Source organism: Poecilia reticulata, linkage group LG1 (assembly GCF_000633615.1).
Source record: "Poecilia reticulata strain Guanapo linkage group LG1, Guppy_female_1.0+MT, whole genome shotgun sequence".
Classification (NCBI taxonomy): Eukaryota; Metazoa; Chordata; class Actinopteri; order Cyprinodontiformes; family Poeciliidae; genus Poecilia; species Poecilia reticulata.
The window spans coordinates 12,295,246-12,309,259 of record NC_024331.1 but is presented as its reverse complement, the minus strand read 5'-3'; the positions used below and the strand labels follow the sequence as shown (position 1 = coordinate 12,309,259).

At 41.2% G+C, this 14,014-nt stretch overlaps 1 protein-coding gene across 1 annotated transcript; it reads right to left on the bottom strand.

Moving 5' to 3' along the window:
• Positions 1-367: 367 nt before the first annotated feature.
• syngr2b (synaptogyrin 2b) lies at positions 368-13,321 on the bottom strand. The gene is made up of 4 exons (XM_008410255.2): positions 13,048-13,321; positions 7,871-8,108; positions 5,033-5,169; positions 368-2,322 (listed from the first exon to the last, which is right to left on the bottom strand). Exons 1-4 carry the CDS (start codon positions 13,156-13,158, stop codon positions 2,080-2,082), a joined length of 729 nt encoding a protein of 242 aa, XP_008408477.1. The 5' UTR covers positions 13,159-13,321; the 3' UTR covers positions 368-2,079.
• Positions 13,322-14,014: the final 693 nt, after the last annotated feature.

The following is a 14,014-nucleotide window of genomic DNA, read 5'->3' as shown; positions in this document are numbered from 1 at the left end:
TTTGTTTTTTTATTTTTATTTTTTAAATTTCTCTCTTTCTCACTGTTTATTTCTGTTTTTATTTTAATTATGTAAAGCACTTTGAAATGCCTTGCTGCTGAAATGTGCTATACAAATAAAATTTGATTGATTGATTGATTGATTACAGCGCAGGCAATTTCCGGTTAGCGTCGAACTGGCGTACGTCACGGACAAACGTTAGCAAGTGAGGTTAGCAACCTCAACACTGTCCACGTCTCCAGGAAGCAATTGTTTCTCAATATCTGAGATCCCAGATCTTCTGCACAAAGAAAACATTAGGACAAGGAGCTGATTACTACCAGGTTAGCATTGAATACACAACCAGAGGAAACTAAAACATGCCATGTCGATGTTTTTCCCCATTCATTAACCGTTTATTATTTTAAAGCAAGAATCAAACAAGGTGCACATTATTTACACATATTTCAGAGCTCATTTGCTACAATTATTCAGTAAATCACAAATCCTTGGCCACATCACTTTTAGGCCCACATCATTTGCGGCACTTTTGGGGGGAAAAAACAAAACAAAAACAAGCTGTTTACAGTGAGAAATTAAAAGAATCTGCTTCAGATGTCACAGTTCAACTTTATGCACAGATCCAAGAACTAGATTTTGTCTCTAGTGTCACAGCAGTAACAACTGTGACACAGCTGTTACAGCTGTGACACAGCTGTTACAGCTCAAAAATATTACAAGATTTAATCACATTTTAAACTCTTCGGTTCCCAAACCAGCTTAGTTGCGATCCTCCTATACATTACAACCACAAACTCCAGAGTATATTAGCGAGATTTAATGGGATGTATGAAAATCTCTGCAAGGTGCTGTAAGCGATTTTTAAAGCAGAGGAACTCTCCTGGATCTGTCGTCTTTAACCACCAGAATGATGTCGCAAGTCAATTCTCAGTGCAAGCGAAGTCTTCTCTTCCTTTTTCTCTGAACCATTTATGCACATTTTGCATGAAAAACGACAGACGTCACACTACAACGTTTTCACAAATGACTCAAGAAAAGCAATCTATTCAAAGGTCTAAATTCAGCTCACACAACGAACCAAAACTGCTCTCTGATCTGCGCCAGAAAGAACCGACGGGGCAAATTAACTGCAAGCTCAGAGAGCAGTTTTTAGTGATCTTAAGTTGTACCTTTGAAGCCTGTTAACTAAAGAAGCCCGTCATATCTCAGAAAACTAAAAATGTCAAGTGTTTAACCAAGGAAGGGTGCTTTTGCTCTGCTTTTGGGCGGTTGGAGGAAGAAATGCTGCACAAGAGAGAGAAGAAGAAAACATTCAGTGGACAGACTCGTTCAATAGGTGCTGCATTATCTCCAAGCTCCTCCCTCTCCATCAGAAAGTTAGCTGCGAGTTCAAAGGTCAGTTCAACACATGTAAACCTTTTCAAACCAGCACACGTCTGTTACAGTTAGTACAGTCAGTCTGGTGGAAATGCTCAGTCATTATGGCTTTAATGAGTTTAAGCAGCAAAGGAAAGGAAAACCTTTTCTGATTACTTATCACAGGATTTGTGTTACTTTTACAGAATCCATAATTATAAAATATAACTTAAATTAGTTTGTTTTTTTTTCCTCCACAAACCTTGTAACCCATTTGGTAAATTATATCACTGTAGCTTTTTGAGCCATTTAAAGAAACAGAACAGAAAAAACTAAAAAATCCTGAAAATCAAAACAACGTGGCACGTCACCGTCCCGTCTTCAGAACAAAGAGAAATACACGTTTGGCCTCTTCCACACTGATTGTTGCTCCTCTGCAGGACTGTTTTCACTGCAACGCCCCTCTCCCCTGCAGGTTCAGCTCGTCTGAGGTAAATGTTGCTTTTGCACACAGGTCAAAGGTCACATTGCTCAAGYCTCTTTCAGTGTCTTCAGATCCGATCTCAGGCCCGTCGGCGTAAACAGCGTTCGCTCGTCGTCCCCAGACTCTTTGAACAGTGTGTTGACTTGAATGTAAAACCGCATCGATACGATAGAGCTCTGCCGCTCAGCAGCGCCGCGTCATCCGTCCAGACCCCCCTCTCCCTCGCCCCCTCCACTGCGTCAGTATTTGGGCGGTAGGTAGCTGGTGTCGCTCTGCGGCGGGAGGTTTGAGGTGAAGGGGGGCTGCTTCTGGGACTCGGGCACGTTGCTGGGGTAGGTGTAGGTGGTGGGGGTGTAGGTGGTGGGAGCGTAGGTGGGGGGGTACGGGGTGTGGATTTCCGGGTCTGGCTCCGTGTAGGTGGGAATGCTGACGTCGTCCACGCCCCGACGGAAACGGCCCAGGGCGAAGTAGGTCAGGATTCCCTGCAGGAGGAGAGGATGATTATAGCAAGTCATCTACTTATTTTCCAGCAAGAGATAATGATGTAACCGTTCAGGATTTGACGCAGATGAAAGATGCTGTCAAGAGCCAAAAACTTTAGCCCGTTGAGCTAAATGGGACTCTACAAGCGCTGGTGACGGGTATTGTGTGATATCTGACATCAACATGTTTCAACTTATCTGTAAGATCCTGTGAAAACTGATATATTCACAGCTTCCTGTTCATCTGGAGGAAATCAGCAGGTCTCGATGTCCCAGACATCACACAACTCTGGTGGCATCATTCAGTCAAACTCACTCAAATCCCTGAAAATTTCTCCCCGTTATGCAACACTTTTTAAGACCATGTTGTTCAAAGGAGACATCCATAGAAGTGGATGTTCTTGAATTGCAGTCTGGTACATGTTTTCATAAATATACATCAATAACGCTCTGATTTATTTAGGCACAGGAAGTAAATATAGAAAGTGGATCTTAAACCAGTTTAGGTAAATCCCAGTTTACTGCTCACTGGCAGGGCAGCCTGATTCAACTAGCAGTAATATTTTTTGGACACATTTCAAATGATGGGCAATGAGTTAGCAGTAAAATATTTTCTCAGTCAAAATTAAGGGACACCAATAAACGTAGCAGAGTTTGGATCACAGCAAACTCTGGGAAACACCTAGCTAAAGGTCACAACTCCTTTTTGGTTACTCAACTATACCACAACCGGTACACTTAATTTTGACTGCGTTTGAACCTGTGTTTTCCATTACAACCCATGCTTTTTTTCCATTATTAACAATGACGCGACTGTTTTGGCTGCTGCAGATTCTCATCTCATCTTTATTATGCCATAACCTGCTGCCTATTTGCTTTTCCTGCTCAGCGAAGAGCCGTCGTTTCCTTTTATAAAGCATAGCATGATGCTCGAAAAGCAGGAGAAACCAGCAATGAAATTAGCAAGGAAACAGTCAAAACAAATAGTAAGCAAGCTAGCGTTAGATTAGCAGTTCAGCAAACTGCTCTGCATTAAATCTTAATCAGCAGGAACGTGTGCCTAATAACAGACACATGTATAGATGTAAATACAAACAAAATGATAATTCTGTTTCCCCAATTAATAATTAGACTATTAGCAATCACAATACATTTCACTAAAGTAAGCACATGAATTCTTACTATTTGCAGAGAACTTTGCAAATGCAGGGGCTGAAAATTAAATCTTGTGTTTTGTGTCTCAGACTCGGCTCTCGGCAGCACACGGAAGTCAGACAATGTTGACTTTGAACGTGGTTATCGAGGCCAAAGAGACGTCTTGTTCTTTCAAACCTGTCTGCTTAGCTTTCAGAGGGAGAGTTTTGTCTCATTTAACTGGAGACCTGCTACAGGCAATGAGATATTCTCAGCAAATGACAGAAGATAAATCATCATTGAACTTAAGGCCTTAAAATAAGCAACAATTTCACATGTGTTTGTTTTTGCCAACTGGTTTAAAGAGGTTTAAATATTTCGCTTTTCTTTACAAGGTAAGACGTTTTGAAGACCTGAGAAAAGTTGAGCCATTATTGCTCAACAGGTTAGCTAAGTAAAAAAGCTTCCAAAAATATCCAGAGACAGTCTGGACCCCAACATACCTTAGATGTTTTTCTTTCTTTTTTTTTTTTTACAAACAGAGGAAGTTCAACACCATTGTTAGCCTCCACAGGAGCGACCGATGAGGTCATAAAGAGGCAACAGCAGAGCAACTAAACCTCACAACACGACTCGTTTACCAGGAGAGAAGTGAAACAAGGATGTGGAAAAGGAGAGAAAACTGCTAATCGCTAACACAAACGTTACGGCTAACGTAGCGTTTAATCACACAGAAGAGATTCAGAGCCTTTCGTTTGGAAAGAGCTTTGACAGAAATGACCAAAACTTGAGCTTTTTCTGACTAAAGTGGAGAAAGAACCTCTTTCAAATCCAATTTTTTTTCAGTCAGCGAACACAGCATCTCAAAGCGCTACCAGGTGACCGAACAGCAGCAGCTTTCAATAAGGAAGTTGTTACTGTGCAAATAGTTGGCTATTATAAGTATTAAAATATAGTCAAACTAACTACAACTAACAAGACTTGTAATAAGAAGCCCAAGAGTGGTATAGCAGTTTTCACTGCGTTATCTCAGAGTTTTCAACCTCTGTTTGTTGCAGAAAATGCTGGACTTGGAAATGTAACCTCTCTTGGGGAGACACATGGAAGCTACTGATGCTAACCTTGCTAACCACTAATAAAGGATTCAAGAGATGTTTTAAAATGTCAACTAATCAATTTGTCAGGCTGGTTAGATTAAAATGAATAAATAAGTCATGGCTAGAAATATACTTTAAATAACATTTTATATATTGTTAGGGTCTAGGTCTTTAAGGAATAAATGGCTACACAATTGGGAGTGCTGGGTGCGTCTCTATTCAGAACAAAAGGTCTCAGCAGTTACTAAACAATGTATAATTATAAATTTATGTACATATAATTATCTGGTCAGAATTTTTCATCAGCTTTCTAATGAGGTTAGTTGGAAGCCGTGAATGAAAATGATTCAGAGATGTTTTCTTGCTCATAAACAGCCACTGTAAACCATTCCACTCAGAGAGTAAAATGTCTATTGCAAACCAACGCTGAAAGCCTGAGAATACGTCAAGAAAGCAAACACAGTGGCCTTTGTGCTCACCCATGTGGCGATGGAGAAGAACGAGAAGGCAATGGTGGCGCGCGCAGCGTCCTCGGGGATCGCAATGACATCAAGAGTGCGAGACCACTCACTAGTCAAAACGCAGAAACACACAAACCACAGGAAGGTCCACGCCCCTGGAAAACAAGAAGAGAGCGTTGCAAAAACAGTCACTTGCTTTTTAAAGTGAAAACTCTGAAATAAATAAAGAGCAGGCAGGTTTGACATTTGCTTGTAAAACAACAGCTAAAAGTCTGCTCAGCTGAGCACAAGCTGTTGTTTCTTCTCAAACCAACACTTCTTTGTTTGCTTGAAGAATGGCCGATTGTTAATGTGTTGTGTGCAGCTGATAAGAGTGCATTTCATCAGAATCTGCCAGGTCATCCTCCCGCCACTCCACCCTGCTTCGCAGTAAGTACAGAGTTAAGCACAGAAAAATTCACTACTATATCCAGGAGATGACGATGATGATGCCAGGAGATTGAGCTTCACAGAGGAGTAACACATTTAGATTCATTAATTGTTGACATGGAGGTGAAACTACAGCAGAAACAGGAACACACAGCTGGCACCTGACTGCCAACCTCCATTATAATTACAATCTATTATTATTATCACAATAAACATCATTTGCCCTTTTTGCCATTTCGTATCCATGAGGTGCATCAGTTCATTTCTCTTTATATAGAAGTATTTTGATGAATGAATCAGAGGCAAATAATAATTTAAAAAAAAATCTAAAATGTAATTTAACTGCATGTGATTTTCTGGAGATTTTAATTTTACACCCTGTTCCCACTGACTCCGGTTGGGATCCCTGATTGACTTTATGATTGACAGTTGACTTTATGGAATATGACAGATTATTATTCCTGGTCAAACCTCGATAACTTTGAGAAATATCCTACTGGATGCATGTTAATTAATAGAGTCATGTATCCAAATTTTCTAACAAAAGACTAAAGGCAGATTATAAAAGGACCCTTAAATCATCTGTTGACAAAGCCAATGCAAAATATCTCCCAAAGTGGGTAAAACACAAAATATCTCTGTGCAGATAGATTTCATTACTAAAAAAGTCAAGATATAAAAAAAGAAAAACAGCAACAAAAAACCCACAAAACTGCAAAAAGGTAAAAGTATAATTACAATATTTTGTGCATTATTGAGTGCGAATGTTCACACATGCGCTCTATATTATCCAACGACTGATTCTCATCGCCTACTTTCAGGAAGGGCGGGCTGCACAGTGGCGCAGTTGGTAGAGCTGTTGCCTTGCAGCAAGGAGGCTCCGGGTTCGATTCCCGGCCCCGGTCTTTCTGCATGGAGTTTGCATGTACTCCCCGTGCATGCGTGGGTTTTCTCCAGGTACTCCTGTTTCCTCCCACAGTCCAAAAACATGACTGTCAGGTTAATTGGCCTCTCCAAATTGCCCCTAGGTGTGAGTGTGTGTGTGCATGGTTGTGTGTCCTGTGTGTCTCTGTGTTGCCCTGCGACGGACTGACGATCTGTCCAGGGTGAACCCTGCCTCTCGCCCGGAACGTTAGCTGGAGATGGGCACCAGCAACCCTCCCAACCCCACTAAGGGACAAGGATGTAAAGAAAATGGATGGATGGATACTTTCAGGAAGGAACAAAAACCCTAATATAACAAAAATACAAATAAAGTTACAACGATGTAGATTCTCAAGGATCCATGACCTGAAAACTTTGTCCTTTTTTTTTTTGCTTCAATGTGTGATTGTCGTTTTCCGTTTCTTTCTCGTTTAGCATTATGTCAGGGATTGGTTGGTCGACTCATTGATCGACACAGATATCGATGCTGTTGGTCTGATCGGTTGCCAAGCAGCAGGTCTGGTCTTCATGTGAGGGTTGACCTGATTAGAGCTGATGACGACGAGCACAGAGGGAGGAGTTTTCCCCTTTGAAAAAGAGGGCAAAATGTTTACCAACCTCCTCTCACGGTCCACTTTCACATGGCCACTTTATTAGGTACACATCTTCAAACGTGAAGGCGGAATCAGGAGAACGGACTGGCTTCGATTGTGGCGTGGCTCGTGGTGCGAGAATTTAATAATTGAGACTTTGACTGTTTGTTGAGTTTAGAGAGAAAGGTGCGAAAAGCCAAATCACCCAGTTAGCAAGTAGCCGTGTTTGATGCATGTCTTTTTGTGGCAAACAGGGTAAAAAGACGTGCTGCAGCATTCAGACGGTAGCGTCAGAATTAGGCGTCAATAGCATGAAAGCATGGATTCATCCCGTCTTGTAGCAACTGTTCAGGCTCGGGGAGGTAAAATGGTCTTGGGACACTTTAGACCCTTTAATACCAGGTGAGCATCATGTAAAACACCACTGCTGACCGGAGTATAGCATCTGATAACATCTATCCCTGTATGATCACAGCGTACCCCTCTTCTGATGGGACAGCGAGTTCACTGGACTCCAGTTACCAGATCTCGACCCAACAGAGCAGCTTCACCAACAACAGAGGGTCCAACCCCATAATAAGAAGGCGTATCTAATAAAGTGGCCACGTATTTGAAAATCCAACAAGTTTGACGGCAGCTTTCATTATTCACAGCCGTGGTGCGAATGAGCCGACCGTAAGGTTGAGGTCGCGGGACGCGGCTCTCCCCAGACTGCTGGATCTAAAGCCTGGACCAGGTGCATCGTTTTTATAAAATGTACTAACAGATCCTCTTACACCTACATGTCATGCATATAATGGAGACCAACTCACTGGATTAACAATTGTGCTAAAAACTAGAGAGGATGGGAGCAAAAACAACAACAAAAAAACCCCACTGATTGATGCAGCTAACAAAGTCCATCACTCACCTGAGAATCCAAGGTCCGCCATGACGATGTACTTCCTGTCCTGGGCGTTGCTCATAAAGGGAACGTAAACATCCAGCATGAGAAAGGCCACGCAGGCCAGGAAGGCGATCACCCCGATCCCCACGGCATACTGACACGCTGAGTCGCTGTGGTTGAAGATGCACTTTGCCTGGGCGCTGCTGGGAGGGTTGACGTACCCCTCCGTGGTGATGCAGGCGAACACCACCAGGGCAAACACCTTCAGAGGAGAAGAGAGAGAAAAAGAGCATGTTATAAAAATACTGTACATATTAAACATAAAAGACATTTGTTTTTGGGCTTCGACACTTTAAAGCTGGCCTCTCTCCTGCTCTTTCTGACACTCCACCTTCAGCAAGTCATCACAGCGTTCCTCCATCTTGCTGCCTTCTACCAGTCTTTGGAACATTTGATGAAGAAGTAGTTTGTATCATGAGCTCAGCCGGTGCGCAGTTCCACCAGGTGTGTGCTAATTGCTGCTGCCGCTAGTCTGGAGGAGTTTTGTGGAAATTGGCAGCGCTTTGTGAAACCAAGCGTTGCTGCACTTCTGAATGGTTGCCATGGGAGATTCAAGGATTTTCTCAAACATGCATGAAAGGATCTTAGCAGCAGCACTCTGTTTATGGTTTTGATGAGGGAATAACATCATAACATAATATAAAGCTGAAACAAAAGGTCAGTTTACACCTTATTTTAGACTTTCAGGCAGGGATCTAGTTCAGTTTACAAAAACAGTAAAAGGAAATGTCTAAAAAAAAAAAACTGAATTCAACTTAATTTCTATGTAAAAGAAAAATGAATTTGCTTGGCTTTCATATTAGCAACATAATTTTATTTTATGTTTTGTTGTTCGACAACAGGAGGCAGGACTATGAAAGCATCTTGTATTTGCTTTCCACAGTCAGGTAATAGAATAACAAGATTAAACTGCGTCATAACCAGCCCCGTTTCTCTTTAAATGCCCCTCCCGTCCCCCTGTTGCCCCGTGGTTGCGGTCGGCCGCTATCCGCTCTGATTACTCGCTGCACCATGTGACCTCGTTTTGGGTGCAGCTGCTTGCCATGTGATTCCTGAGATGCCACCAGCTCCCTCCACAACACTCATAATGGGAGCGGAGAGAGGAGGAGAACGCAGCAGGAGCTGAAAAATGGAGGTTCAGGTTGAAGCTTAAGGTGTATGACAGGACAGATGATAAATGTATGATTTCCCATGAAAGAATCATGATTTCCTCTGGAAAAACATGTCTAAAAATCAAAACCCAGATTTATCCCCCGTCTAAAGCAACCTCCAACTGATAAATTATTCAACACTAACTTTTTAAACTGACTTTCCTAAACATTAGATTTATCTTTACATGTACGGACTACTAAAACTGATTAAACTTTTAAATCTTTGCTCAAAGCTCATTTTTGTTCCCTGCGATTCTTTCACAGTAACTGTCTGTGTTGTATATTTGTATTTTGTTTCTGCCTTATTTTTTGCTGTCTTGTGCTTATTGTTGTTTATCATGTTTCACTTTATTGAATTATAACATGTTGGTAAATGTCTGTGTTTTTATGCCCTACAGGGTTTCCTCCAGTGTATTATAAGCCTGGCGGCCCACCAGGCTTTACTTGTGCTCCCACCAGGCTTGGCTTTGTTAATTAATTTTTATTTTTAATTATTTCTGCTTTCTTTAAGACTTTACAGTTGGTGTTTAGGCATTAATCGTCCAGTTTTCCAATAATGCATAAATATCAAGTGATATTTCCACATTTTCTGTCAACTTTAAACATTTTTTAACTCAAAAACATGAGTTAAAAATGGCGCCCGGGCTTATCAAGTTTTCTGGGGGAAATCCTGCCCTATATAAGTAAACTGATGTTGACATAAATGCTTGTCAGGAAAGTCATTTTTAACGAATGACTATCACTGAGCATAATCTCTGTGTTATATTTTTAGCATAAACATGATTGGATGAAAACAATCATCAATATCCAATATCTAATATCAAACATGCAACACACAATCGAAGGACAAACTCTGGGCTTATCAGTAAGTGTGTTAATATTTCATTGATCTCTGTAATTGACGTCTAATCCACAAGGAGAGCCTCTCTAGTAAGAAAAGAAAGAAGCGATTGTCGAAAGGTTAAACAAAGATGGTTGAAAACTCAAAATCGCTGCAAACTCTTGGAAGTAAGGATGAGCGTATGTCACTTAACCCTGAAGCATGTGAGAGAATCATTATTCTCTGAAATCCTTAATAAAAATATTGACCCTGCTTGCGTCTTGTTTGCCATAGATGAGTGACTAACAAACGCTCCTGTGACTGCAATGAATTCGCCTCTTACAGAGAAAATTCTGAAAATCAGAGGATTAATCGTCATTATCAAAGGCCATTACTAAAGTTATGTCCAATCAATATCAATCTGGAGACAATACTGTTCTACCAACTCAATAAAAAAAAAAAACTAGAAGGAATTATAAATCACTTAAGCTCCTCTTCCTGCTGTCCTGATATCATACCCATAACTTTCCTGAAGAAAGGCCAGCCTGTCATAAACTCATCCCTCTCATCAGGTGTTTTTAAAAACATCAGTTATCAAACCTTTGATTTTAAAAAAACAAAACAATCTGGACAAATCACTATTGCAGAATTACAGGCCGATCTTCAACCTCCCATCCATCACCAAAATCACTGAAAAACCTACTTTAACAGTTAAACAGCTTCCTAACAATGACAAACCACTTTGACATCTGAGTCCGGTTTCCGTGGTTACCACAGCACTGGGACGGCCCTCGTCAAAGTGTTCAGTCCACATAAATAGATACTGTGGAAGAACCACGGTGCTGGTTCTGTTGGACTTAATGGGAGACTTCCACCTGTAACCCGGTGGGTTTGAATCCCAGCTCCATCTTCGTGTCCCTGGGCGAGGCACTTCGTTGGCCTTCTGAGTCTCTGTTGCCCCATTATTACAGCTAGAAAGTACTGATCAGGCCCCAAAATTTGGATGACACAAAGACACATGACAATTACAAAGTTGGTCTTCTATCACCTGAAGAACATTTTCGAGATTAAATGTCTCAGCAAGATCTAGAGAAAGTCCTCCATGTGTTTTCTTTCTCTAGTGCTTTGTTTAGTCGAATTAGTGTTTTCACAGGTCTGATTTATAAGAAAAAAAAATCAGACAGCTGCAGCTGAATCTTTTTACTAAAACTAGGAAACCAGAGCAAACCACCCCATTTTTAAAGTCCTTACACTGGCTGCCTGTAGCTCAGAGAAGTAATAATTCTAACTTTTAAACATCTACAATAAGTAAACTATGGTTGCATGAACTGTACAGAACATTAGTAGTTGACTTTTGCAGGTTTCTTCATTTCAGATCATAATAGTCTTTACAATCCAGTGGCTACGATCCACCGTACGGTGACGTCTCTTAATCCTAGACGAGCTAAAGCACAACAACACCCGGAGGTGTGTTTCCAGAAAAAAAGAAAAAAAAAAACAAGATTAAAGTTAGGTTTAAATCCCCAGATATAGACTCTGATCTGGTATGAAGGAATTGCAGATGAGTTGTACACAGCCACAGCAGCAAGCATGCGCTGCATTTACCCAGGGAGAGCAGCAGCTGACCAGGAGTAACAGGAAAGGGTCAGCAGGTGGGGGGAGGTATCACCTTACCTGCCCGTTCAGAGCCCCTGTTTACCAGCAACACACTCGTCGTCTCCCTCACACACACTGTGTTCCCAAAGCACATAAACAACGACGCCAGCCAAAGGCATGTTCTGTTCTCAGCCCTCATCCGACAGCCTGAACGCAGAACTTTCTCTGCATCGAAATGCACATTTTGACTCCTCTGAATCTGGAGGGTTTCATTTCTCAGGATTATCTCAATTAGACAAAGAGAGTTTGGATGGTTTCGTTCCACCAGGAAGCGACTTCAGGGGACGGAAACCATCGTACTCAAAGTCTGAGTCAGACCCGAGCAGGCGAAGCCGGCTGTGGTTTTAGAGGCCGCAAAATTGTGCAAATGGTTATTTTAGTAACCGATTAGTCTGATTATTTTGACGATTAAACTGATACATATTCTACATTTTTGTCATTGAACTTCTTAAGTCCTTTTTTATCCAATATTACAAATACATTAAATAAATGATTCAATTCCTTTAAGTAAGAAAAACATTTTTATTGCCTAAAATGCAACAACATAGGGTTCTTTTAGTAAACTTGAGCCAGGTGAAGCTAAAACTGTAGCACTTTAGGAGTTTTGGCTTAAAACATACAGACTGAGGTGTTTTTGTCCTAAATGCAAACGTATTTAGTTTTAGTACAGTTCTGGCTTAATTAATGCTCCAAAAACATGCCCCCCCCCCACTTAACGATTAATCGGTTACTAAATCTGTTGACGGTTGTTTCAGTAATCGATTAATCTAATTAATTGTTTCAGTCCTAATCACAACTGCTGGCAACAATGATGTCACAGCCCCCCCTCTAACCTAACCTTTGACCCCTGGGCGCAAGAGAGCTTTAACTGCATCCTCCACATCTCCTACTGTGTGTTTTGGCCAGTTTCTGTGTCTGTTACTCCATTTTAGGTGGTTAGTTACATTTTCAGCAAAAAAAAAAAAAAAAAGAAAGAAGAAAGAGATTATAATCTAACAACCCTGAAGATCATGCTACCAAAACTGGCTCTGGCCCTCCTGAATTAGGCCCTGCTTACAGTAAATATTACTGTGTTTCACGAGACACAATAATACGAATTTATATTTAATTAAATTACCTAGCAACAGGTGATCACACAAGCATATCCCTTGAGCGTAAGTTACCACAATTTTTCCTCATAAGCGCCTCAACTATAGTCGTTTTCGTCTATTGCACAACATGGAAGTAGGACAGCGTTAAGGTCAGAGAGTAACAGCAACGTTCAGACGCTCAGTTCATCCCGGAAGTGAAAATCTTTTTTGACACTTGTCTGCCTTTTGTCTTGAGTGTTGATCTGTCACCGCGCAGGCTGCAAAAAAAAAAATAAAACACGACGCCTGCTGGAGACGCACCATGAAGAACCAGTTTTAACTCTCCAGTTTACTTATTTAAAACCAGACAACACCTGTTTACATATTAGGTTAAAATATCCACCGGCTCCGTTTGAGCCTGAGCTCCTCCAGCCTCTCACTCACCCAGCTGAGGACCCGCACGATAGTTTGCGGCTGTCGGATGAACTTGTAGAAGTCGAAGCCTGCGCCAGCTAGCGCGGCTCCGTATGCACTTGCACCTCCGGTGTCCGCCATGTCTGACCCTGGGAGTGGAGCCGATCCCCCGGACAAGAGAAGACAAGACTCTGGGCTTAGATGAACCAAAGCTAAAAAGTAAAAAAAGTGCTGCCACCTCCTGAGAGCGTTTCCCTGAAGTGAGAGCCGCACCAGGAGGAGGGGAGCGGCGCGGAGAGGGGCGGAGCTGCCGGGGAGCCGTCCGCCTGACCGACCGACAGTCAGTGTTACTTTTTCACAAACACATTGCATTTTTTTTTTATCCTTGCATCAGAATTACAGTAAAATTTGGCCAGCTCGACTTCCGCGACCCCGTTTCTCCCGCTGCACAGCTCAGCTTTGATATGTAGGTCCAAAAGAAAAAAGCCTAGTTTTTCTTCAGAATTTCTTTCAAACAATCCAGTGGTTTGAAACATAGCGAAAAAAAAGAGCAAAGGATTTAATCTGAAAGAGCAATAAATTAAAAAAAAACATTTAAATGATATGGAGAACATTACCGTGGATTAGAACTATTTAAAAACTGAAATTATTGGGTACGTTTTGCTCCAACATTTACAATAAAACCTGAAAAAAATTTCCGATCCACAATCACAAAAATGCCCCATTAAGATTCTTCCCTTGAAATGTCCAACAATTTGTCTCCGATTGAAGTTTTGTCTGCTAAATGGGATAAATGTTTTAATACAGATTTTATTTAACCCAAAGGTCATGTACATTACAATATAGTATGATGTTTTCAGCATTAAGAACAGCAACAGAAAATGTCTGTTGAAATAAAAGAGATTCAGCTTTGGTACTCCTTATAATTAAACAAAAACATGATCATTTTTCCTGAAAACAAGAACTAAAAATGCTTTTTTTTTCAATGTTGCTCACC

Bases quoted from the DNA above. Each gene is read 5' to 3' on its own strand.
- syngr2b (XM_008410255.2), bottom strand. From the start codon at position 13,158: ATGGCGGACACCGGAGGTGCAAGTGCATACGGAGCCGCGCTAGCTGGC. The intron at 8,109-13,047 runs GTGAGTGAGAGG...TCTCCTCTGAAG, and splicing joins TCGTGCGGGTCCTCAGCTGG to GTGTTTGCCCTGGTGGTGTT. The intron at 2,323-5,032 runs GTGAGCACAAAG...CTCCTCCTGCAG, and splicing joins TCTTCTCCATCGCCACATGG to GGAATCCTGACCTACTTCGC.